General features: G+C 36.1%; 3 protein-coding genes across 7 annotated transcripts; all 3 read right to left on the minus strand.

Annotated features, from left to right (window-relative positions):
* Nucleotides 1-329: 329 nt before the first annotated feature.
* On the minus strand, nucleotides 330-3,736 carry LOC112518407 (40S ribosomal protein S18). Its single transcript, XM_025126089.1, has 4 exons — nucleotides 3,649-3,736; nucleotides 3,369-3,529; nucleotides 1,875-2,063; nucleotides 330-627 (listed from the first exon to the last, which is right to left on the minus strand). The coding sequence occupies exons 1-4, from the start codon at nucleotides 3,649-3,651 to the stop codon at nucleotides 522-524; spliced, it is 459 nt and encodes a 152-aa protein (XP_024981857.1). The 5' UTR covers nucleotides 3,652-3,736; the 3' UTR covers nucleotides 330-521.
* Nucleotides 3,737-5,030: 1,294 nt separating this feature from the next.
* On the minus strand, nucleotides 5,031-17,624 carry LOC112517931. Of its 2 annotated transcripts, none has more exons than XM_025125359.1 (10): nucleotides 17,207-17,624; nucleotides 14,194-16,868; nucleotides 11,712-11,853; nucleotides 11,511-11,593; nucleotides 10,487-10,725; nucleotides 9,502-9,588; nucleotides 8,669-8,768; nucleotides 7,221-7,434; nucleotides 5,667-6,519; nucleotides 5,031-5,318 (listed from the first exon to the last, which is right to left on the minus strand). In XM_025125359.1, exons 2-9 carry the CDS (start codon nucleotides 16,855-16,857, stop codon nucleotides 5,687-5,689), a joined length of 4,362 nt encoding a protein of 1,453 aa, XP_024981127.1. In that variant the 5' UTR covers nucleotides 16,858-16,868; nucleotides 17,207-17,624; the 3' UTR covers nucleotides 5,031-5,318; nucleotides 5,667-5,686. The 2 variants fall into 2 exon arrangements, with proteins under 2 accessions (XP_024981127.1, XP_024981128.1); XM_025125360.1 differs by having other exon boundaries at nucleotides 14,194-16,858; nucleotides 17,207-17,617.
* A 4,240-nt stretch (nucleotides 17,625-21,864) lies between these two features.
* LOC112518534 (40S ribosomal protein S24-1-like) lies at nucleotides 21,865-25,802 on the minus strand. 4 transcript variants are annotated; one of them, XM_025126256.1, is made up of 6 exons: nucleotides 25,689-25,802; nucleotides 24,616-24,698; nucleotides 24,476-24,517; nucleotides 23,673-23,843; nucleotides 22,791-22,877; nucleotides 21,865-22,119 (listed from the first exon to the last, which is right to left on the minus strand). In XM_025126256.1, exons 2-6 carry the CDS (start codon nucleotides 24,688-24,690, stop codon nucleotides 22,084-22,086), a joined length of 411 nt encoding a protein of 136 aa, XP_024982024.1. In that variant the 5' UTR covers nucleotides 24,691-24,698; nucleotides 25,689-25,802; the 3' UTR covers nucleotides 21,865-22,083. The 4 variants fall into 4 exon arrangements, with proteins under 4 accessions (XP_024982024.1, XP_024982025.1, XP_024982026.1 ...); XM_025126257.1 differs by having other exon boundaries at nucleotides 25,675-25,791; XM_025126258.1 differs by having other exon boundaries at nucleotides 24,616-24,695; nucleotides 25,689-25,777.
* Between the last annotated feature and the right edge of the window lie 785 nt (nucleotides 25,803-26,587).

Consider the following 26,587-nt stretch of genomic DNA (forward strand, 5'->3'; position numbering starts at 1 on the left):
TGTGTACATATATGCGTGTGATGTGTATATATTTATATATGTGTACATATATGCGAGTATGCTGTGATGTGTGTATGTACAAACACATGTGATATTTATCGCCTACTTTGATTTCACGTTTCTGTACAATATATACACGAATCCTTTGTCATATATGTTCACACGTGTGATTTGTGTTAGACAAATCTACACATATATGTATATACACACACACACGTACATACACACATAGATGTATATATATGTATATGTTTGTGAAGACCACCCTTCTTTCATCGGGCTATTTTTGGACCAAACAACCAACCGAATACGAAAAGCGCAATGCAAAATTCATGAACCATCCAAAGGGAAAGTCAATTCCTCATATAAGATCCCAAAAAACACATACTTGCAAGATCATCCAAGAGAAAGTTACAACTATTACGATGACATAAAACAGCTTAAAACCAAACATTCAACAAAATTGATCAGAGATTTTATAGATAAATGTCTAAAACCAGAATGTAATTTTCGTTTCCAATCTATCTCTTCTTCGACACACCAACAGTCTTACCCCTGCGTCCAGTGGTTTTGGTGTGCTGACCACGCACACGAAGACCCCAGTAATGACGAAGACCACGATGGTTCCTGTCAAAAAAACCATGCTTACCATAAGATTTCACCTTAAAAACACCTTGAAAACATAGAAGAGAAGATGTGCCGGCCGTTAAGGTGTTATTGGTACATAGATGTGACTGGAATGAAACTAACCAGACTGCAAGAATGTAAACAAGCCAAGTCGAATAGAGCAGGTTATTTGAGCTCATCGATTAACCTTTTCAAAGTCAGGCTCGAGCTTGAATATTTTCTTCAATGTGAGCTCAAGCTCGATACTTGTTTATAAGCTCGAATTCGAGATCGATTAACTTGTGTATTTACTCAAGCTCGATGATTTTTATATTTTGATTATATAATTTGTAAACATCTGAACATGTTTGGGTCGAAAAAAGTGTATGCTCAAATGGCTTGGCTTGGTTCGACTCAGTAAAGTTTAATCAAGTTTTTGAATGAGTTAGAGTTAAAAATTGGTGTTATGGAGCTTGACTCGTGAAGTTAAGCAAGCGTCATTTTGTGTTTGAGATCAACTCGAGCTCGATAGTTATTAACTCGAGTAGCTCGTTAAATGCTCGACTCATTTGTAACAAGGGCAAGAGCAGAGTAGGGGGTGAAAAAAGTGGAAAAGGTTCTTGGGTTTTATTTAGACAAGGGTAGTTTAGCAATTTACCAATATCGTCTCTGCTAACATAATTTTCCCCCCTATTATGATGGGACACAAAAAAAACATTTTTGCCCCATTTTGACATCACATGACAATTTTTTGTCCTACCCTATCACGTGCAGCGTTTGGTATGCCGATGGGAATGGAGTGAAGAAAACTGGACTAGACGGATGAGGGTAGGCAGAGTAGGTGGATTTTACTCCCTTCGTCCAAAAATAAACGTCCACAATAAAAATGCCAGATTAATTTTAGAAATGCACAATATTAAACTTCTTAAGTAGCCAAATGACAATTTTACCCTTGATAATAGAGAGATTTTTTCCACCTCATGATTAAGGGTAGAATGAGAAACTAGAAACTCATTTTCGAGGTGGACACTAACCTTGACACAAACTAAAATAGAAATATTAACAAATAACTTGGGACAGACAGAGTAATTAACGAGGGCAGTTTAGCATGTTCCCTGTTATAGTGGAATGAAGAAAATGCAGTCTCGTCCCATTAACAAGTTTTTGTTCTATCCTGTCTCATCCTACCCCACAAACCAATTGCACTGATAAAACCATGAACAGTTAAAAGAAAGAAGTTTTCTGCCAATTATGGAAACAAGACAAACCTGATTTTCTTCAAGCGCTCAAGGTCATCTCTCAACTTCATGTCGAGTGCATTTGATGTGACCTGGGAGTACTTTCCATCCTTGTAATCTTTCTTCCTGTTCAAAAACCAGTCTGGGATTTTGAACTGACGTGGGTTTGCCACGATTGTCATCAGATTGTCAATCTCGGCATTGGAAAGTTCTCCAGCCCTGCATTTATGAGTTGCAAAAAGATTATGACACGATTGAAATAAATTGAAGAACAATCACGATAGAAAAGCTGCAAGTTCAATTTCAAAGACAACAAATATCAACTGCTTCAATTGAACATAATCTACAAGCTATAGAAAATTCAATAGATGATCCTATAAACATCAAAACATATAAGACCAATACGATAACCACAAACTTAAGGTGTCAGAAGACCAGCAGGTGCTCATGAACCATCCAAGCAAAACTTGGAAATATGTCAAATTCAAAATCTCAGCAAGTGTCCAGAAACAATACATCAAGTACTACAGTTATATTGAGAAACAGTGATACAATCATTCAGAGGAAGCCAATCAAGAATGAAGAACTACAGATACCAAAACCAATTCGAAAATAGAATCAGAAATACCACAACCAGTGTTGCTGGCCACGAATACCTTAGTGGCGTCCCCGTGTGGCCGAAGGGGAAATTGACTAAATAGCCAATCTATCCCACCTCCATTCACTTTTTAGCCACATTTTCAAGGCAATTCCCAAAATAGTCATCCTTTATGCAAATAAGTACTTTTCAACGCAAATGTGTCATTTTTTTTTACACATATGCCCATTTTCATTTTTTCTTCTTTTTATTAGAAATTTGTGGTTTACACGAATACATAAAACATTTACGTAAAGGATGGCTTTTTCGGAAATTGCCTTAAAAAATGCGGCTAAAAAGTGAATGGAGGTGGAGAGGTTAACCAAAAGGCTGGCGTCCAACACCACTTAAGCCTGTGGGAGGCAGCCATGGTCCAAGGCCTGGTTTTTCTAACATGATATTTGATTTTTCTTATCCTTTTAGCATCCTGCTTTCTAATTTTTAGTATATTGACATAATTAAAATATCATATCATTCACTTATCGAGTAATTGTAGAAAACACGTGTGTATATATTTATATATAGAGTATACATCTTCGACACCATAATCATGCCCTTGAAAATCATTATAGCCTCGAAATGGCTCCTTAGGCTTGAGGTTTTGACCAAGGCGTCAAGCAAAGACTCGCACCATTTAGAACCTTGTTCACAACCGAGGTAAAAAAATACGACAATAGACTGTGTTCTTATTTCAAATTCAAGTTCTATACTTTCATATAATTTATAATTATCATGATTCAATTATATGTACGACAAAAGCACGATCATTTAAGCTAAATCTCAACACTTCTTTGAAGTTTTTCAATATAATAGATCAAAAATCGAAATGAGACAAAACCTGCACAACCAGATCTTAACAAAAAAATAAGCTACATATGACAATTTACCTCTTGTTCATGTCGACATCAGCCTTCTTGCAGACGATGTTGGCAAAACGACGACCGATACCTTTGATGGAGGTCATAGCAAACATAATTTTTTGCTTTCCATCAACATTCGTGTTCTGTACACGAAGAATGTGCTGAAAATCTTCATTTGCTACCAGCGACTGCATAATTTATCACATCACAACACCACAAAAAGAAACACACAATCAACACTCGATACAATCAGAGCACGTAATAAGAGATGGAGAGATTGACAGATTTAGAAGGATTTAGAGCTCACCATGATTGCAGTTAAAGTTGCAGGTCTTGGCGGCTGGTGCTCCGGAAAGCTGTAATCGGCGAGAAATTGTAAACCCTAGAGACTCCCCATTGAAGGATGCAAAGGCCTTTATATACATATGAACCAGTTGGATCACCTAGGCTTTTTGATTAATAATTGGGCCGCCATAAAAGTCGGGCCTGTTCAAGTAGAAATTTTGTTAGGTGGCCCAATTTGGTTTTGGCTCTCAAATCTCAATTAGAGATGCTCAAAAATGGGTCCCCGCCAGATTGAGTTGGGTCCAGATCGGTCCCGGTGTTTCAAGTATTATTTCCGTAACTGGTTTCGATGAAACTGGTCCCAACTAAATTAAAATTATTTATTTTTTCATATTTGTCAAACTAGCTAATAAGTTAACTGATAACTGATAATCTACCTTATAAGTTGGGAGTCCTTAACTGAATGCTTACATGAGTAACGCTTACCAAGTTACATTATCTTACCGGATGAATATGACAAAAACCAAGAATCTTACCCGATAAGAGCGAGACAAGGACCAAGAAAGTATTATCCGATAAGTGAGCAACGATTTTTACCATAGTTAGCGCTTAACGGGTAAATTGTTGCATATGATGTCGTTTTTGTTGACTAAAATCTTACATGATAAGTAAATGATAGTGTTGAATTTTACCGCTAAGAGTTTATCGGGTAAGTGTTTGGTAAACAAACCCTTAGTTTATGTTTGTAAAACAATATCTTGGTGAGTTTACCTTAGATGAAATATTAATGCGTTCAGAGAATTTAAAATTTAACCGAAATCGATAGAATTTATATTTCACAAAATGTTAAAATACCGTTGTTGGTCCTCAACTGTATATATACATATAACTGCAAATTCATTACCCTCGTCTTACTAGTTTAATTCCAATTCTATGATTTAAGTTTTTATTTTTTATATGAAATCTGATCCTACAAAAAATAAAATTTGTGTTGTTCATTTCAATAAGATCGAGATGCAAATCGAGACTTAGGGGTGTTTACGAAGTGAGTATCGCATGGACCGAGAATCTTACCCGGTAAGAGAATGAGAAAACTCTTACTCATTGTCTTACCGGATTTCACTTAGTTTACCAGTGAGCATAGCAAGGACTGAGAATCTTACCTGGTAAGAGAATGAGAAGACTTATACTCGATTACTCTGACTATCGCTTATCAAGTAATGGATGCTTACAAACAATCCATTTTGATGGCCGAAAATGTTATTCACAGGATAAGCGAGGTTGCAACTCTTGTCAGTTAGTACTTGATCGGTAAACAACCCCTTAATATATCGAAGGGGAACAAATTGACGTTATTGTATGTGTTGTGTGCGTGTGTGTGTATATATATATAAAAAGAAAATATGAAGAAGACTAAGGACTATATATATCATTATCATATTGTTTTCAGGCAGGCAAATTGAAAAAGGCAACAACTTCTACAAGCTTTTTTATGTTCTTCACAAAAGCAACTAAATCTAAAGATTTCCTACAAACCCTTTCAATAGAAGATCAATTTACAAACCTAAAATCTACAAAAAGCCTGTCTGAACCATCTCTCAAAGGCAGTGGTTGATTCTTATTAACATGCAACTAAATGCATCGTCATCATTTCATCCCCTACCGACTGCGATCCAACGGCCATAAACCGACCTGCAATCGGAGAAGCGTGATCGCAAGTTAACAAACGGAGTAACACATCAATAGAGGCAGCTTTAAATGAAAACTATAAATATTTTGAGAACCAAAGAACCAATCATTCATGTATTATTCATAATGAATAACCTTAAATATTACTCATCATGAATATCACGCATTTTTCACAATGAATATAATGTATTTTCATTATGAATAATGAAAATGCATGATATTTATGATAAATGATATTCATAAACATTTAGTATTATTCATAAAGAACAATATATTGATGCTCGGTTCCTAGGTTATCAAAACATACAGGTTCTCATTCGAACTTCTCTCGCCTATAAATATTTATCTCACCTTTGTTTCACGAAACCGAGTCAAAGTATGACGAGAGGTTGCGTATCACACGATTTGGAATCACCATGATCGACCCGAGACCTTGTTTCCGATAGCTCAAATGACGTTCTGCACGGCTCGTTTGTGAGAGAATTGTCACCAACAATATGTGAATCGGTGTCAACTGGAGTCGGATGAAGATTCAAGTCAAACGTGTTCTTCGGAGCCAATTTAGATGTCGTAGATGCTTCGGCCGCGGAAATACCATCATTCTCAACATCCAACTCTAGTTTCGGTGTTCCGTACAGCTCGCAAGTCATATCAGCCGCAGAATCATCAGAAGTTCGAACATCTGTGGACTTTGCATCAGATGATATCGGGCCTGTAGTCTCCAGAAACCGACATCTATCGTTCTTTACCGGAAAATTTAAGTCACACAGGCCATTGGCACCATCAGAAATCATGAACTTATCCTTCTCGAGGCGTGAAACATCCTCTTTAGGACAGCTGCATCCACCCGTTAAACCCGTAGTTTCTTCTGGTGGTTCATGATCGAAGGAATCTTTCGGAATCCCGGCTGCGGCCTCCTCGTGACGGCTGCAACCGTTCATTAAGACGGTCGGTTCTTTGGTTCGTTCATTATCGATATCATCTGTCCCAACCTCGGCTGCATCAGCAGGCCTTTGATTACAATCGATTGCATTTGATGTCATGGGTTCGGATTGAGAGACGGTCTTATCATTCGGGTCCGGACAGCTACAGACGTCCATTAAGACGGTAGCTTCTTCTGCTTCATCTTTCACAATCTCAGATGCATCTGAGTGGTTGTCGTTCGGCTCGGAGGTGGTATGTTCCACAGCTTTGTCATCAGATACTACAGAGTTGGAACCAGATTGCAAAATCAAAAGTTTGTTAAAATTGGCTTTACAAGCAAACAAATATGTCTAAGTGGCTGTTTGGTTGGTTTTTCATTACGTTTTTTATGGATAGAGTTGTCTGTCTGGATTAATCTGTCTAAATAGATTGGGAAGGTTTTTGTTCGGAAGGGTTTTTATAGATGGAAAAAACCTGTTTTTAACTGGGAGGGGCAGGTTTGAGAAAAACTTGCCTTTCTTAATAAAGCTCCCTTCTAGAAACTTATTGAATAAGCCATTTTCTATACTATTAAGCCACCACCAACCAGTCATGTATAGCTGACCGAATAAGTTGTCAGTCCGATTATGCTAATTAAGCTGCTAACAAACAGACCCTAAATGTCATAATAGACCGCTTTATAGGACTTAAGCTTATACGACCAAACAATTGTGCGCCCTATGTAAAAGTGTTACAATTAGTCGATAGGGCGCTTTTGGGCATTTTAACAAGTTTTTAATAACACTTTGAGAAATAAAACGTCCTATTAGTCTTCTTATATGACATGTTTGAAGAAATGTCTTATAAAAACAAGTATTATATAAAAGGATGTGCTCAAAAATATCAAAAACCAAACGGGACCCTTAGGGTATAGGATTTAGGACCCACAGTGATGGTTAGATAGAAAGGATAAGCAAATAAAAGACGAGCATTGATGAGTACCTGCAGATGGGGTGGGACTCCTATCGGCCAATGGATTCCGAAGAAGAGGTTTCTGAAGCATATCTATACCGGGAAACACGAGCATGTTCATGTACTTCATTGCTTGCCTCTTCGATTCTTCAAGGGGCATAAAACCGAACACCTTCGTCCATGTTTGCAGCAATTCAGGGATGGCGGGAATGATCAACTCTTCCACGCCAATAGAAGAAAGAGTCTGAAAATATAGTTATCATCCAACACTTGCCAATATAAACTACTACTTAATAAGCATTACATTGTGTTTGGTATGCAGACAGGACGGGATGGGACGAGACAGACGAGAGTGAGTAGGCGGGTGTCAAAGGTGTTGGGGTTTTAATTTGACATGTGTAGTTTAGTAATTTATCAATATTGTGACATCTCCTTGATTTTTGTTCCACCTACATTGGTGGAACAAACAACGTGTTTTTGTCCCACTTAGTCCTATCCTATCCTGGTCTAATGTCGCGCCAAACAGGGAACAAGTTTTTCTTCTGTCTTGTCCCGCATATCAAACGCATTGAGTGTTGTTCGGGTAAGCAAACAGAACTGGACGGGCGAGAGTGATGTATGTGGGTGAAAGAATTGTCGAAGGTTTTAGGGTTTAATTTGACATGGATAGTTCAGTTATTTATCAATCTTGTCATGTATCCTGGATTTTGTTATGGTGGGACAAAACGTATTTTTTTGTCCCATTTCACCCTATTCAGTCGCGGTCTAATGTCGCACCAAAACATGGGACAATAAGTTTTTGTGTTTTTTTTGTCTTGTCCGGCTTACCAAATGCATTAGAGTGCGTTCGGCAAGCAGATAGAAATGGACGGGACTGGACAAGCGAGAGTGATGTAAGCGGATGAAAGAATTGTGCAAGGTTTTAGGGTTTTAATTTGACATAGATAGTTTAGTAATTTATCAGTCTTGTTACATCTCCCTCATTTTGTTTCACCTATTTTGGTGGGACAAAATACGAATCCTATTCTCTCCCGGTCTAACGTCACGCCAAACTTGGGACTACAAGTTTTTTTTTTGGGCGAGAGTCATGTAGGCAGGTGAAGGAATTGTGCAAGGTTTTATGGTTTAATTTGATATGGGTAGTTTAGTAATTTATCAATCTTGTCCATTTTAGCATTTCCCCGATATTCTTTCCACTTATTGTAGTGGGATAGAAAAATGCTTTTATTCTATCTTATACCGCATACCAAACATGGGACAAGTAGTTTTTTCTTATGGTTTAATTTGATATGGGTAGTTTTTTCTTTCTATCTTATCTGTAAGTTTTTGTTCCCGTCAAACATCGCACCAAACGTGGGACAACAAGTTTTTGTTCTATCTTATACCGCATACCAAACGCATCCTAAGAGAACCAAATTTGCTCCAAATCAGACAAAACAAAGAGCAATTAAGTTTAATATAGAAGGTATCGAACATACGGATTCAATTGCATCCAAAAGGCGACGACACATCCCTTGGCGCCTATACATGTGACGGGTTCCAATGAAAGGCATTTCGGCTAACCGATACCCATGTATCCTGTCATGCATAACATTAAAAAATTGTGAGGTTGGTTCAAACCACTGAGCATTTTAACATGAATAAAGTTAAAGAAACCAAAGGGTTATTGGCCCAACGGTACCCAGGTTACTGGTAGAGCCTAGGCCCTGGAGGTCAGGAACTCAAACCTAACCAATGATTAGTGTGTGTGAGTATTTGCCACACACACACACACATACATATATATATAGAGAGAGAGAGAAGGAGGTTCAAGGGAATACCCCCAAAAAAATGCAAAATTGAGAAACACTTCGATAACCGTTCATCTGTACAATATACACATGTGCATACAAGTAATTGAAGTTGATTCTTGGTCTCTATGCACATGTGCATACCGTCTAAATAAATGGTTACATCAGTTTTTCATTTTTTTTGCGGTTTTCTCGGTTCAGGGGAAAACCACAAAGAATGAAAAACTGAGGATGACGCTGATAACCATTCATCTGTATGGTATGCACATGTGCATACACGTAATTTGTAATGTGTGAGGTATGCACACGTGCATAAAAACCAAGAACCAGCTTCAATTACTTGTATACACATGTGAGTACTATCTAGATGAATGGTTATCAGGGTGTTCCTCAGTTTTTCATTTTTTTGGGGGTTTTCCCCTAAACCTCGCTCTGTATGTATCTTTTATTTATATATATATATATATACACACACACACATACATATTCTATACTTGAAAATAAAGTTAAGAGAAAGTGACCGTATGGATGCTGCTGTGATCAATTCATCCCCCTTCTCCAAAATAGCCGTTAAGAAGCCCGCATAATCCAGACGCTTGAAGTTTGAGCTGACAACAAGTTTCCAACATATTAGTACACAAAAAGATATCGTAAGAAGATAGTGACAATATCGGAAAGCAATACCACTAGTATCAAGGTGACATTTCAAATGGATACTAAAGCAGAGAGAATTGTCCTTGTTAACTTACTGTAACCATATCAATGACTATCTCAGGATAAAAAAATTTGTCATGAGAGTCAATGACCTTAAAATATACATGAACATATATCTAGTTCCAATAGGGTGCATTTGATACGGTTGGCAGGAGAGAACTAAACTGAAATGGACTAGTTGTATGCAAGGGCGGACCTATGAATGCCCCAGCGAGGGTCCCGTGCACCAGCTCAGCCGATTTTCGCCAGTAGAAACATTTTTGGGGTATGAAAGGTGCACCCGCTAAACCTTGAGGAGTGCTTTTGGAACCGGGATATCAGAAAATACAAAGAACGTCAACCAAAAAACCGAAAAAGTCCCTCAAAATCAACCGAAAAAGTCTCTCGAAGTCAACCATAACCGAAAAAGTCCCTCGAAATCAACCAAAAAACTTAAAAAATCCCTTGAAACGGTCGGATTCGGCTAAATCGAATGACTTGGCAGACCTTTGATACACCTTAAAGGATCATCCGCTAGGCGAAAATCTTGGGTCCGCCGCTCTCTGGTATTTGGACAATATATTCACGGCAATTGTGCAACCCAAAAATGTGTTTCCTCAAGGAAAACTTTTGAGGAAAAATTTCATATATTTAGGTACGTTACCTCCACGATCTATGGAGATGGAATAATTATTTTTGTCTAAAGAAAAAGGATTCCTTTATGGCACAAGAAACTGTCAAAAGGTTTATAATTCGAGGAATGTAGGGATGATAACAATGATTTCAAGCAAAATATAATGGTTAGAAGCTTACCCACAGTTGTATACAACATTACGGATCATACTGGTTCCACTTCTTTCGTCGACAATTGGCACAAAACATTCATCCATAACAGAGAATGCAACAGCCAATTTGGAATTACATTCAACGTTCAATTGGGTGTCCTGAACACTGAAATCTTGGCCAACATCAGAACGTTGGAGTAGAGTCCATGAAAATCCATCTTCGAGTTCAACCTTCACCCCAAGATACGTCTGCAGTCGCTCAAAGAGCTATTAAAAAAGAAAATTCAGAATCACAAGTGGGATTAGAATAATAAAGGCTAACAGAATGATATGTGCATATATATATATATATATATATATATATATATATATATATATATATACATACATATAATATAAAAGTTCAAATGAGAACCATAAATATTTTGAGAACCTTCAGAACCAACTATTTCATGTATTATTTATTATGAATAACCCTGAATAATCATGAATATCTGTTTTATTCATGATGACCCTGAATAATCATGAATATCATCTATATTCATCATGAATAAATATCACGACATTCATCATGATTAACCAAAGAGACCAGAAAATCTCACGACATACATAAATATACGCAGACCTAATCTCTACCCTAAATAGTAGAGAAGTTGTTTCCATGAAGACTCCGGCTAGGTGCAAGTTGTAAGAAAGGTAGAAAAACATATACACTAGACATTGAATACGCAATAGCAACACAGATAGGAAAAGAGATAGAGAAAGACAGATATGCTAAATTTTGAGAAAGAAGGTATGAGTAGACAGTACAAGAATATAATCAAGGTGTAGAAGCTACACAGCCCTAATCTATCACAACATTCATAATGAGTAAGCATGAATAGTTGGTTCCCATGTTCTCAAAATATATACAGTTCTCAGTTGGACCTTCCCCTATATCTTTGTGTATACATATGCATATATGTATGTATATCCTAAAGAAAATTGGGTTAGTCGGTTTGTTCCTCCTTTTTGAATTTCCAAACAAAATACCATTCAACAATAATTGTTACCTCCTGGCATTTCCTTCCACAGAAAGGTAGTTCGCTGGAATCTACATTTACAGCTTCCACTTCTTGTAAGCAAGAACGATGGACTGTTGCATTCAAAAAAGTGTTAGCAAGATCACTGAATTACAGAGATAGTCAAGAAAGAAACAAGAAAAATGAAAAAAGCGCAGTTTTCAGTAGTTAACGATTATATGAATGACGTACATTTCTCCTCACACAAACCGCACGAGAGCATTTCAGAGGTAAGTGCATCACGAGAGTCATCCATTTGAGGGGCAGTAAAGGAAACCACTCCACAAAATTTGCAAGAACAGTAGATGCAATTCCAATCCCCAGAAGGAAAATTCTACAATGCACATAAACCGCATAAGTAATCTAGCAAGATGGATAATGAATTACTAGACTAACTTTTTACGTCTCTACTTGCCAATAAAGAAAAACACATTATCAATCTAGCAGCTTAAGATACTTTTATGTAAACCAAACTAAACGAACTCAGTATATACCACTTGAAAGTATCTGAGAGGGGTAGGATGCACACAGACCTTACCTCCATCACTAGGATCAAGAGGTTGTTCCATGAAGACCCCGGCTTGACTCCATCCGTCCCAAAATAAGTGTCCACATTTATATTATTAGTTTGTCCCCAGATAAGTGTCCACTTCCAAAAATAAGTATCTACTTTACAATTTTACCCTTAATTATGAAACAGAGAAAATTTCTCTCTCTATAGGGGTAAAATTGTCATTTAGTTAATTAAAAAGCGTAATAATTATACATTCCTAAAAATTGTGTGCCTTTTCATTGTGGACATTTATTTTGAGGCATAGGAAGTAACAAGTAGTAAAAACGATTCAATGGTGTGCAAGCAGACAAAGTAATAAGGTAAAACATGTAATACAACTAGAACTAATATATATATACCTACCAAACGACTTCAATACCCAGTTGTCGGCTCTCTAACCCTCCCCAACCTACCAACTACCACTCCACCCCACACACAAATATATCAAGCTAAACCAAATGAACCCAGTATATCCCACTTGAAATTAGGGTCTAGGAGGCGTAGAATATACGAGGATCTTACCTCAAGCACTAGGAACGAGAGGTTGTTTCCGTGAACACCCCCCACTTGTGCACAAAGCAAAGGTAGACAATAAGATAGGTAATGTAACAGGTAATTGGGAAATATAACAGGTGGTATAATGATTCAATGGTGTGCAAGCAGACAATGTAATCAGGCAAACACGTAATACAAGTAGAAACTAATGTATATAGCAATTTTTAAACATGTAAGACTGGTAAGAAAGCCAAGCATAACGTATCAATCGTAGTTATCCCACACAAAAAGCCTATTTACCTACTTTGTACCCTCCTCTTGATACCCTTGTCGCCATCCTCTATTGTGTCCTACTAAAAGTCGGTCACTCTAGTTTTGTGCCTCCAAGAATTCCAATCAAAAGTCATGCCCTTGGAAATGCCTAAAGTTTTCATGTCCATCCTCAACTGGCCATCCCACGTTCTAAGCCTACCCCTCCTCGCCTCCTCAACCGTCACACTCTCCGCTATCCTCATTTGGGTTGTAGAACGTCACATACGATTACAAACATGCCCAAACCACCTCAATCTACCCTCTCTAAATTTATCTATGATAGGTGCACCTGTAACATCCCAGGCTAACCGTACCAAATATTGTCCGCTTTGTCCGCACACCTGGACTCCCGGTTTTGAAACACGTCTAATAGATGAGGTATCCAATCCGTTAGAAGGCAACCTTAGTTCCCCTCCCCAACCAATGTGGGATCTTACAGCAACCCCTAGTTCCGACCGAAAAACTTCGTTCAAAAGCCTATCTATGGTCGGTCCATCGTTCATCTCAACATCCTCATCTTCCAATTTACTTATTTGTATTTCTTTACTACCTAACACTCAAAATCGTTGGTCTTATGGCTACCTCATACACAACATATCAACCCTAAAACCAACAAGAAGTGCATTTATGTGGTTTTTAACAAAACATTGTTGACAATTGATCCCACTCATTTGAGATCTAGACATAACCTCTTATGATCTAAAACATAAATTTATAAATTGTAGGGTCATGTTCTGGTGAAAATAAGAGGTATGGTGAGAAGGTGAGAACGAAACCCTCATATACATTAAACTACCTCTTTTACCATCATAACTGAAAGTTTAACAAATTCATGCATGTGAAAGTGATTAAATGGATGTAACAGTCCGTGGAAGTGACTTAAATGTGAAGATAAATTTGAAAATAAAGGTAGACGAATGTAGTTGAAGGTAGTTGAATTTAATTGAGGGTAGATAAATGTAGTTGAAGGTATTGAAAGTAGTTGAAAAAATTAAGTTATTAGATTAAAAAGTCAACTCATCTAAAGGCTCAGAAGTGTTCTCTTCTCCCCATAACTCTGATTCTCACACGAGTCATAAATTCTATACCTCCAAAGTCCAAAGTGGGAAAAATGCAAAAAAGGGCTTCCTTTCATACATTAAACAAAGAATGACATTAGTTACAGCTATACCGTTCATGCATATACTCGTGACAAGTTCATAAGAGCATAAGATATATATATATATATATATATATATATATGATCTAAGAAAAATATATATCTTACAATAAGAACAAGTACAAAGTTCAAAAGATCAAAGGGGACATCATTACTTGGATATCGAGGCAATTCTGATGGAATGTTGAAGGGCAACCGTCACAACAAATCAAGTTTCCCCCATCTCCACAAATGTTGCACGTATCATCATTGGGATCTTCTCCTTTAACATCAACACGATTAAATCCGATGGTATTTGATTCCTCTTCTTTCCTCCATGAATCCAGCATGCACTTCAGAAGAGACGTTCCAGATTCCAAATATACGTTATCGAATGGCTGATTCAGTTTCCCTCCAGCATGGGCTACAAATCTTGAAATACCCATAATTTCGTTACAGCAATTGCAATGAATCCCATCACTAGTAATTATCCCTTCGGACGATCTTTTCTGCCTTCTAGTTTTCCCATATTGCACCTTCGAACCCGCCAAAATAACTCCAAGATCGATCATCCAAGAAAGAAGATTCCGCTTCCCACTGTACATCAAACATCCATCATTATCTTGTTTTGACACCTTTTCTGAACTACGAGCTAAAAGGCGTGGCTTTCTGCTCTCGGTGACGATACCCTTTTCACGATTTGGATGCTTTAACGATTTATTAGCCGATCTTGTAGCAGAATTCCGTATCTTTTTCCTCTTTGAACCATCTTTTGTATTCTTACCAGCTCTCTTCCTTCTTTTGGTGACAATTCCGGCCTTATTTACATCAATCGGTTTTCGGTTCTTCTTCTTCTTATAGCCATGTACCTTATCAACCACTCGGAATAGCATACCAATTTCTTCCTCAGATATCGGAATGTATGCAGAGACCTCATTACTATCGGCATCACCATCTTCAATTTTCTTTTTTAGCATAAGATAAGCTCTGGTAATAGACCAATGTGATCTCCCACTAGGTTCAATATAAACTGCATCCTTATATGCTCTTTCTTGCCTAGGTCTACGATCGATTATCCAGCCGGAATTCAAAAGTATATCGACTATTTTATCTCTCACTAACTGTTTGCATTTGAGCCTTTTCATCGGCTTACTGATAATCCCTTTTCCTTCATCCATCATTTGTTCGCTATTTTCTTCAAACTGCTGAACCTTTTGTGGGTTCTCACCGCTGACCTCCAATAAGCCCTCTTCTTTTCGTATCTTCTGAATTTTGGGGACCCTTTTGACATCATTAGCTTTCAACCGATTGCTGTTTTTCTTAACTTCCATAAGCTTCACAGTTCTCATTTTGATCACATTTGCCAACACCCGGGAATCAATTTTGGGTGGTCTTCCACGACGTTTGAGTTTCTTGAAAATCATATCTTTGTGTCGGTTCTTCTGAACTCCTTGTGGTGCCGTTTCTTTCCGTGGTCTTCCCCGTGATCTTTTTGGTGTCAAAGGAATCTCGGCAGAAGGCATAGTTTCGTAACGCACCTTCGGAGGTCTTCCACGGCGTTTTAGTTTCTTTTTCGGTATCTCCGTCAAGATACCATCTTTCTTTAGTGTAGTTTCACCCTGAACCTTAGGAGGTCTTCCACGCCGCTTTAGTTTCTTTTCCGGTCTCGGGCTAGAGCTCGGCTGACGGTTTTCGTCTTCTCTTTTGAACACATTTAAAGACGAATTTTCACTCGGCCGCACCTTAGGAGGCCTTCCACGCCGCTTTTGCTTCTTCTTTGGTCTGGCAGCCAGTTCAGTGCCTTCACCTTCTTTGATAATTCGTTTTAAACCAATAACCACCTCAACTCTGCCATGAACCGCCTTAACACCGCCACCAATGGTCATAGCCCGTGATCGCAACAGCCTCCCGTTGACCTGAACTCCACCCTTCTCTACTTTCTCCCTTTTCGCAATCCCGTCTCCATTGCATTCAGAAATCTCCACATTTTTCCTTTTCCGACCCCTTTTACGTTTCACACCATTCTCACTGCAACAAACATCAGCCTTCCCAACTTTCATTTCTTTGCTTCTCGTATCAGAGTCTTGCTTACTTTCATTCTTCTTTAAGTTACCCGCATTTCCCTTTTTTCTCCCACGCTTACCTTTTCCCTTCTTTTTCCCACGTTTATCCACACCAGCATCGGCTTTCTCAGCATCATTCAACAAATTCGAGTCATCCAAGACCGCAGTTGTGGCTTCTTCAGAGTTGTCACCATTGGCGGTAATCATTATATCATCGACAAACTTTCCAGATTCTACATTTTTAGACCGAGTTCCACAGTCCATTGTTTCTACTTCCGGTGAAGTATGAAGCTTGCTGATCGAAGATATATGTCGGGATGGTATTTCTTCCTTAAAACCACCATCTTTCTCACTCAAATTTATTAAAACCGGTTTGTTTCCTTCTTCACCGCCACCGCTGCCACCACCAGAACTTTCAACTTGAACACGCTCAACGCTTTCCTCCTCGATTTCTCCTTCTGGGCAAGAAACAACCAAATCTTTGATAGGATCCAACACCTCAGATCCCAAAAACAATCCTTTATCGTCAGTATTTCCGCCATTCTTTGTAACCTCCAAACTTACAATCTTACTTCCATTATTCGGACCCATTTCAAGATTATCGTGGGCATTATCAACACAAACCCCAATTTCAACCTCATTTGCTCCCTTTTTACCAGAATTTGACTCATCAGAGCTCAATTGTAACCTCTTTTTATCCCCAAAATCATGATTCTGGATACTTGAATTGATATCTGGTTTATCCCTCTTCAAAACCCTACTCGATCTCAATTCCATCCTGGAAAACCCTAAACACCATTAAATTAACATCAATCCCCTAATTTTCTAACTCAAAAACAGATCTCATTTGTTAAAATTCATGATCATCTAGGAACAAACAGTAATCGAGCCCTTGAATTACTTGATCATCGAGTAGCACCAATGCACTTTCAAACCGAAAAAATCGAAACCCAATTCGAGATCATTCAATCAAAATCAACACATTCAAACCAAAAAATGTACGAATTCAAACTCTTCACTCTTCAGTTCGAAGAAGACACCCAACGAATTAAGACTCAACAACCAAAAACAATTTAGAAAACCAAAAAAATTCAACGAAAGCCAACTCGATAAATCAAAATCTTACCTGATACGATCAAGAGCACCGATTTGAGCTTGGAGAAAATTCGATTTCACTATCAATACATGGTGGAAACACAAGATTGCGAAGCGTTACATGAAGAGGATACTGATTTGGTGGGTGATGAATTTAGAGAGAGAGAGAGAGAGAGAGAGAAGATACGAGGGTTTTATTGAGAGAAAGAGAGAGGGGATCTCTTTGTGGGGGGTGCTTTACTATTGGTTTTTCGGGTTATATTTAGTTCTGATACGAGTATTTTTTGTGGGTTTCTGTAGTCAGCAACATCTGCAAGAAATATAGGCGGGATTTTTGGTATTTTCGAGGATTTTTGGTATTCATTTGGGTAATTGTAATCTTCTTGGGTTTCTGGATCTAATTCTCTGAAGAAATCGATCTTTTAGGGTTTACAATTTGGATCTTTAACTGGCTTTTAATCACACTCCCAATATGGATAAAGAGTCGCTCACCTTCTGCTCTGTATAATGCCATTATTCAGTTTCTAATTTTGAGATTGAATTGAAGATTTAGAAAATGTTTGCTTCAAGATATATGTTAAATACAGAAAAATAAGAAAAGATATAGCATAGATTTTGGAGATGTTTTTAGAAATCTTGAGAGATTCATCTGAAATAGATTAAAAAAGATAAATTACATGAAAAAGTAACGTACTTTAACTTGATTCATATTTTGGATAGCGTACTATTAAAACTTCCATTTTGCTACCTAAGATGTAAATTTTTAAACATTTAAGTACTCGAGTAACTGGCTAAAGCATTAACCGGTTATCATGTTGATTTGATGAGTAATATGGTATACAACTCAGTATTATTTGCTGAAGCATTAACCGGATACCACATCACTCGTCGAATCAGCATGGTAACCAGTTAATTACTTAAATGTTTAAAACTTTACATCTCATATACCAAAATGGAAGTTCTTAAAGTATGTTACTCAAAATAAGAATCAAGTTAAGGTATGTTGTTTTTTCATGCAATTTACCCATTAAAAAGAAGAATAAAGAAATCTCCCAATTTGGAAGAAAATAGGGAAAAAGACATAGCATACCTCTTGGAGATGCTCTAAAAGCGTAAATATGTTAATTGGTTTAGTGATATCCGAATTACTGATAAAAAAAACCTGGTTTATTTATAGGTTGAAACTTTGAGAATTCAGATAGCATGGGATCTGAGTTGTATGCATGAATGATTATTGTATATAAATATATGGTTCAAAAAAAAAAATTCATAAACACTTTGATTTCCTTTGTAGGGCACAAAATGGAAGTTACGTGTAATGTATTGGGTTAAAAATGTTTTATTTAACTCTCTGTGCAAAAACTGTTTTATATGCTTTCTAGTTTAGCTTAAATGCTTTGTAGTTAGTTTAATGTTTTGTAATAAATGGTATAAATAGGAACCCTTGTTAGTTGTTTATTGTTACCATCGATCGTTGAGAGAGTTAATCTATGTGAGATCTTTGAGAGCATATCGGGCATCTTACTGTATTCATCAGGAACACTTTGTAATCATTTGAACATCAGTATACAAGTCGACATTCTTGATAATCGAGCTGTGTTCTTGATTATGTTTTAATCTTGATTTGTGAATTAAATCTGGGTTCACGTAATGGTCTGAATAAGTCGGTTTGAGAATAATGATGGAAAACTAGCTGAACAGTCGGATGGATGATTAGGGATATACGAAAAGTGTGTCGAAGAAACGTATTACTTTGGTACGAATGGATTTATAGGACCACAATCAATCAACAAAAAGATTGTGGTGAAAGCTATTGAAGGTTGATTTCAAGATTTCAGCAATTTACGAATATCTTGTACTTTTGTTTTTAATGTAAATCACGAAAACTTTATAACATGTTATCTTCTGCAAATTTTATGATTTTATGACAGATTTTAGTTTTAAATATTTCTACAAGCCTGCAAAAAATGGCAACACCTTTTGCAAAGGACTCAACATGTTCTTCAAATAACGTTCAAAATTATACTCAAAACATGTGATTTTACTTTGTATGCTATAACATATGCAGTTCGCTTTGGTCGTAAGACAAATGCCATTTGATCATTGTGTTCCCATTGAACAATTTTAAAATTGAATCACCATAGTCCGGACCACTGTAAAGGTACACGACCCCATGTAGGCATAAGGGCACAAGACCATAATCATACTACTTTACTGTAATTTTCTAAGCAAAAAGAAATACAGAAAAACTGGTATTATCAATCAGAAATTTCAACAAGATAACTGATACTTTGTGAACTGGACAAGAAGATACCCAGGAAGGTGCTTGAAGAACCCACGTGATGTTATAGAAGATGTGATAATATGTCAATATGTTAGGGTATATTCGTTTTCTGATATATATATATATATATATATATATATATATATATATATATATATGTGTGTGTGTGTGTGTGCGTGTGTATGTGTATATTTGGAATCATGTGAGACAAGGTTGTTTTTGTGAGACACATGAGACAACATTTTTACAGTTGAAATTTTACAGTATTTTTCTTGTGAAGGTTCATTTTTCTTTTTTATCTACACAACATTTTATTGTGAAGTTTCAAGTATAAAAATGTTATCTCACGTAAACCCAACCAGTTTTTATTTTTGCCATTTGTAATAATTGCGATCGTTGCTTTAAATAATTGTACCATTTTCATACGAAAATATAGGATGTTTTTTATGGATTATTAGAAATAAATAAATATTTTATTTTTTGATAAGTTTTTATTATAAATTGTTCCTAAAAAAGGTGACATTTTATTAATATATTGATTATAAAAATATAATTTATAATCAGATATTTTGATCCTTCCGTAAGTTGATAAGTTGCTATTTACGAAGGTAGTGACTTTGTAAAAAATTTGGAAGAGAAATGGATAAAAAGATGTATGTGGTCTTTGAAAATGGTTATTTCTATTAATTTATTTAAATATTCATACTTTTATGATATTCTTTTATATTTTGATCTTATTACATGATAGGAGTCGTTCACCAAACATTTACTCAGTAAGTACTTACAGGTAGAGATGGCCAAAACCGGTCCCGTGCCCAAACAATAACAATCTGGACCGGTCCCGGTCACGTCGAAAATACTAAGGCCCGATTAAGGGTATTTGTAACCAGTTACGGTAACCTGTCCCGGTCCGGACCCAAACAGGTCCTATATTATAAAAGGAAATTCTTTTTATATTTTTTTTGAATTTCTTTTTGATAAATTTTAAAAAATAATTTAATGTTATTCTAATACATTTTAAAATATATAATTAGGTCAATTAAATACATTTAAAAAATACGCTTTATTGTAGTTTTATAATTGGTTTTCAATCAAATAGACTTAAAAATTACGTTTTATTATAACTTTATAATTGTTTTTTAATCAAATACACTTAAAAAAATATGTTTTATGGTAAATTTATAATTTGATTATCAATCAAATATACTTAGAAAGCTAGAAATACATATAAAAATATATTTTTTTTGAAAAACAGTCCTAGGTCCGGTCTTCTTTTTGGATGAAAACCATAACTTGAACCTTAACTGACGGTACCAAACCGGTCCCAATCTGTCCGGTTTGGTCGGTCCCGATCTTGGTCCTCCGGCGGTCCCGAGCCGGGTCCATTTGGCCATCTCTACTTACAGGTGAAATTTAATGCTATCACTTACTTACCGGATAACATTTTAGTACACCAAAACAATATCATATACAACAATTTACCCTGTAAATGCTAACATGGTAATAATCGTCGTCCTCATTTACCGGGTAAAGCTCTTCGCTCTTATCAGGTAAGATTCTTATTCCTTATCATATTTATTTGATAAGGTGATACAACTTCACAACTGTTTATCCGAGTAAGCATTTGGTAAACCACCCCTTACTAGTTTTTTTAAAGTAAAAAGAAACAAGTATAATAAGTATTAAAAACCCAATAAGTCTAATCAGGCAGCTTTTTCTACAATTAGATGGCCAACCTAATTACGTAATTAACTAAGTCCATTATTCAATTCTTATCAAATCATTAAAAAAACAATTGACAACCTATTTTTAACATGAATATCCAAGAATGAATATCCAAGTCAGATTGTGTGTACACTCAATAGATTAAGACAAAGACATAATCTAAGTATACAAAGATGCATACATGAATAAACCATCAGACGTTGACCCGACGTAGGATCTCGGGGGCAAAATGTACACAAACCTAACTTTTCCTTCAAAAAGTACAACTTTTTCTGTGAAAACCACAACTGGGGTTCGTGTTTTTAAGATCACCAAATCAAAGGGGTTCAAAAACACCCACAAACAACCAACAAATATTTGTAAGGGGAAGCTACGTTGGTTTTTCATCCCGCCTATGGATAAAGTTGTCTGAATTGATAAAGCCTTTCTTTGGAAAGGTTCTTATATAGTTAGAAAAAGCGTGTTTTAATTGAGAAGGAAAGATTTGAAAAGGAAAAATTAAATTTTTGCGTAATACTCACTCCTAGAAGCTTACTAAATAAGTCATTTTCTACATCATTAAGCCACTACCAAACCGTCATGTATGTAGCCAACCGAACAGGTTACGGCCCCATTAAGCTCCTAACAAACATACACCAAGTAAACCCTAAAAACTAGGAGCACCAAAAAACAGTCGGGCATTTTTGCAAAACAAATAACCATAAAAAATTGGACAAAATGTCGATAGATCACATATAATGTTCTTGCTATATCAAGCTCTAAAAAACTCAGGTCATCTCAGCGTCGTAATATCCAATTTGATCATAATTTAAAGATGTGATAAGGAGTCGAATACCAAGATATCCAAAAAGATACGATGCTAAGATAATTTTGAAAATTGCAGCATAATCTCTCAACGCTTACTTCTTCTTCTTGGCAGCATCTCCGGCCTTGGTCTGCAAAAACAAACCCGATTTATAAGATATATCTTATAACGCATGAAGTCGATCATCTATTAACCTGTAAACTTAGTAACTCCATAGTGCAATTTTGAGATCCAAATAGGTTCAAATTCAACATTATTATGATTCAATATACGGTCTTATTCTTGCACTTCCCATATGTGTAAATGTTGGCTAGGCAAAATGCATCAAAATACAATGAAGTTTGTTTTTGTTTCTATTTAGTGAAACAAATAATTTTATCCCAATCCAAGCATCAAAGTTCCAAAAAATTTCTACTTTTTCACCATTTTGACCAATAATTTACCGATCTTGTAACATTTGATGAACAGGATGTGAAGTTTACCTCCACTAGGATGTAACCCTTTTGTAAATCTTTCGATGAAGGGCGTGTTTGTCATCAGATATTACAAGATAAGCAAGTTACCGGTCAAAATGAGTATTAAAATTTGAACTAAAGCAAACTTCGTTGCAATTTGCCCACATGTTGTTATGACTAATCGTAGAGAGAATAAAATATGTTTCGACTCATTTAACAAGAAAACCGTCAGCATGGACATTTTTCGAGACAAATGCAGTAACACCGTTCAGACAAAAGATCATCCCAAAAAACCTCATGTCGAATAGACATTTTAAAAATGTTAGAATGTAAATTAACTACTTACCTTCTTTACACCTCTGATCTTCTTGGACCTGTTCTTTCTTTCCTTCATCTGCTTTCTTGACTTCTCAATCTTGGTGTCCAAGCCATTCTACAAGAAACCAAAAAATAAATGAGAATTTTCGAAAGCAAAAGGATTGTATAAAAACCAACGAGAGGTAACTTAAAAGCATCAAACGTATGACCATTGCATTAAAAGCGAGCTCAATAGAAAAACTTGAAAAACTTTAGAATCTTAACTCTTCAAACCACTCTGGATTATTATATTCAGGGTCAACTTGACAACCAATTTTTCCCATTTTCCATTTTTTGAAAGAACATAATCATATAATGAGAAAATGTGCATTTACTCGGATGTTTTTATGTACAAAAATCAAGGTAATTTAATGGTCGATTCCTAGGATACTTGAGACTTGAGTTCTCACATAAATGCACTAATATAAGCACAATTCATGACAAAACATTGAACCTTTCTCTCACAAATATAATGTTACACCCAGATAAAATAGCAGCCAGACCACACATATATGGAAACAGATTTAATTAACAAACACGCATTAGAAACAAGACAAAGTCTAGTCATTATACTACCTCTGTCTCAAAATAAATGTCTACAACAAAAAAGGCACATGGTTTTAAAATTTTGTTATATTACACTTTTTATTCAACTAAACTGACAATTTTACCTTAATAATAAAAGGAGTGATGAATATCTATCTATTAAGGGTTGAATTGGAAAGTAGATAATTGCTTTTGAAATTAGACACTTATTTTAGAACAAACTAAAATAAAAATGTGGACACGTATTTTGAGGCAGAGTTAGTATTTTAAATACATACATCTATAGTTGATAATATCATCAAACAAACAAGAGTAAGAGAGTTACCCTGACGAGCCTGTACTTTGGCTCATACTTCTTTGCATTCTCAACAGAATCATAGATCAATCCAAAACCAGTTGATTTACCCCCACCAAAGTGAGTCCTGAACTTGAATACAAAGATAGAACTTGGATCTTTAACATCGTATATCCTTCCCAACTTCTCCTTCAGTTCAGCCTTCAATAGAAAGTAAATAAAAGTTACTTTTGTGTTAAAACCAAATGCAACACAGCCCATAAAAGTGATCACTGCCGACATTATGAGTTGTATTATATTGCATCATCAATTTCCCATGCTATCTCAATAAGGTACTACCAAAAAACCCAGCATATCCCACCTGAAGGTGGGGTTTGAGAGTAAGATATACGCAAACCTGACCTCTACACGAAAAAATATCTCAACGAATTACTGGAAAGCGAATACACTTCTTTGAAGTAGTACACATCTAGATAAAGCTATGAGATCCAAAGGTGGGTCTAACACCATCGAAGATGAAATGTATTACGCTTTGTATTGTCATTAAAAGCTAAGCTAGACATGGGAAAAAGCAATCCATGACTCTATCCCCTTTTACTTTATATATATATACACACACACACACACATATATATATATATGAAGATAGGTTGTCTCATCTAAAATTGTGTTCATTTGATCAAATAAAAGATCTTTGTTCTTCTTGTATGTTTTATGCAGTCTTGAACAGATGTTGAATGTTCAATAAGTTCTTTTATTCGAAAAAAAGAACAAATGTTACACACATATAGAGAATATATTGTTACAACTTAATGAGTAGAGAAGGGTCAAACCTTGGATACATTGGGCCTTCCTGGATGTAGCACATCGATCACCTACATTAACAGGACATATATTCATCATGAATATTTAAAATCAAAGTGACAATTACATTATTACAGATCAAAATAGCAACAGTTAAACATGAACTCACAAATTGCTTCCTGGAAAGAAGCCTGTTTGTCATGAACTTCCTTGTACGAATTGTCACAGCCTTAGTGTCCGCCATTTTCACTACTAAATCCCCAAAAAAAAAGCAAAAACTCAGAACAGGGTGGTGAATTTCACTATTAGTAACAAGAAGTACTGATAGTAGTACAGGGTTAAGCATTTAAGAGAGAAATAACTAAGCTCTTATAAATATATAAACTCTATTTAAAACTCAGTAAGGCTTTCATCTGAACAACGTTTCAATTGGATTTAAACAAAAACAAGAAGGGTGTTAACTCGTCGAGTTGCAAGTCATTCGAGCTGTGATCGGAAAAATCTTACCAGGCTCAAGCTTGAATAACTTTTGCAATGTTAGAGCACGAACTCATACTCGTTTACAAGCTCCAACTCGATAACTTTTGTACTTTGATTATATGATTTATGAAAATAAACATGTTAGGCTAAAAAAAGCATATGCTTAAATGGCTCGCATCAGCTCAACTTGAAAATATTACTCGAGCTTTCAAACTAGAACGAGCCAAATCTAACATTGTCGCTACAGACTCCTTAGGTTGAGCGAGTTCTAGAGTGTGTGTTCAAGATAAACTCGAGCTTGACAATTATTAAGCTCGAGTTCGAGATAAACAAGCTGGAGTTCCTTACCAAGCATAGGAACTCGGATAATTCTAAAATTCATATGTTCATTACAGAATCGACAGATACATTGATAAAGTTTGCGACGCCTCACTCCCTAATCAATTATTCTAACGAGTAGACAAGCCCATCCATTTGATTTCATTGTCTAATTTAACTTCTAAAAATTCGTAAAACATATACACTGTCGAAGCAATAGAAACCGTGACGTCAACAATGGCATCAAAGCTAGCATTTTCGTACACATCACACCACTATACAACTCAATTCGAAGAAAACAATTGTGTTATCACTGCTGAAAAGGTTCCCTCCTCCCTCGCCGTGATTATTATTTACCAAATAAGGTAAAAACAAGTGATCATTTCATAGAAACAAAACATATAAGGATTGACAAATCAACAATGATTACCGGAAGAGACGAACCTGCTACAGCTACTCCAATGGACGGCGGCTCTGCCTCTTCTTCGTCCTGCTAGTTATCGGATGGGAACGAAGTGAAAAAAAAAACCCTAATCGCGATGTATAAATGGGTAATGTAGATTGTAGAAAGGGGACAGTGGCTTTGTTAGCTTTCTGTGGACCGAGTTAAAACCCTTACTTTGGGCTGGGCCCATATAAAAAATTAAGCCCAAAATCTCATCTTTCTAATTTTTTTTATTAACCTCGATATCCAACCTGACCACCTGCTTTACGGGTATCCCAAAGTCACCACATTTGAATCTCTGTGGCTACAAGATGATTTTTATTTCTCATGGGATTTGAACCTGGGACCTCCAGACACTTTTGATCTTTGGAGTCCAAGTTCAAACCAATTAGACATCACCCTTGTAGTTCATCTTTCTAGTTTTGAATATTTTGGGCCAAGTAAAAAGTGTTAAAAAATGTCAGTTGTTAATGAAGTTAGACGACACAGTTCTTATTACTATGACTTTCAAAAAGAGTTGTCATATCTCGGGTTCGTGTCGAGAAATGAAAATGTGAATGAATTTCATTCCCTCCGGTTTAGTCTTGAATGAAAATTTGGGTTTGTGAGAGAATGAGCGTATAATATTATATAATACCAAACAGTTTTTATTTTATTTTTATTTTCATTAATTACCTTTGGATACATTTAACCAAACACTCACTTAATGTCCTTAGATGCAGGTTTCTAATGAGGCTAGTTTGAATTATTGGTAACCAATTTTTGTCCAGATAAAAAAAAATGATATGTATTTGTCTGAAATACCTTTGAAGATTCGGGGTCAAGTTGATAAAACAACATTAAAGACTTTAATTAATCATTGATAAGCTAGTTGTTAGCTGATAAACAAATTATGGTT

This window comes from Cynara cardunculus (assembly GCF_001531365.2).
Source record: "Cynara cardunculus var. scolymus isolate 2C chromosome LG 9, CcrdV1, whole genome shotgun sequence".
Taxonomy (NCBI): domain Eukaryota; kingdom Viridiplantae; phylum Streptophyta; class Magnoliopsida; order Asterales; family Asteraceae; genus Cynara; species Cynara cardunculus.

What these genes read in the sequence shown, in the direction of transcription:
- LOC112518407 (XM_025126089.1), bottom strand. An exon ending in GATGTCGACATGAACAAGAG is followed by an intron (nt 2,064 to 3,368) that starts GTAAATTGTCAT and finishes TCATAAATGCAG; the next exon opens with GGCTGGAGAACTTTCCAATG. An exon ending in GAGCGCTTGAAGAAAATCAG is followed by an intron (nt 628 to 1,874) that starts GTTTGTCTTGTT and finishes TTTTTTTGACAG; the next exon opens with GAACCATCGTGGTCTTCGTC.
- LOC112517931 (XM_025125359.1), bottom strand. Translation starts at nt 16,857, where the DNA reads ATGGAATTGAGATCGAGTAGGGTTTTGAAGAGGGATAAACCAGATATC. An exon ending in AGAATTGCCTCGATATCCAA is followed by an intron (nt 11,854 to 14,193) that starts GTAATGATGTCC and finishes TGTGCATTGTAG; the next exon opens with AATTTTCCTTCTGGGGATTG. An exon ending in CGGTTTGTGTGAGGAGAAAT is followed by an intron (nt 11,594 to 11,711) that starts GTACGTCATTCA and finishes TGAATGCAACAG; the next exon opens with TCCATCGTTCTTGCTTACAA.
- LOC112518534 (XM_025126256.1), bottom strand. Translation starts at nt 24,690, where the DNA reads ATGGCGGACACTAAGGCTGTGACAATTCGTACAAGGAAGTTCATGACA. An exon ending in TTCTTTCCAGGAAGCAATTT is followed by an intron (nt 24,518 to 24,615) that starts GTGAGTTCATGT and finishes CTGTTAATGTAG; the next exon opens with GTGATCGATGTGCTACATCC. An exon ending in CAAAGTACAGGCTCGTCAGG is followed by an intron (nt 22,878 to 23,672) that starts GTAACTCTCTTA and finishes GGTTTCTTGTAG; the next exon opens with AATGGCTTGGACACCAAGAT.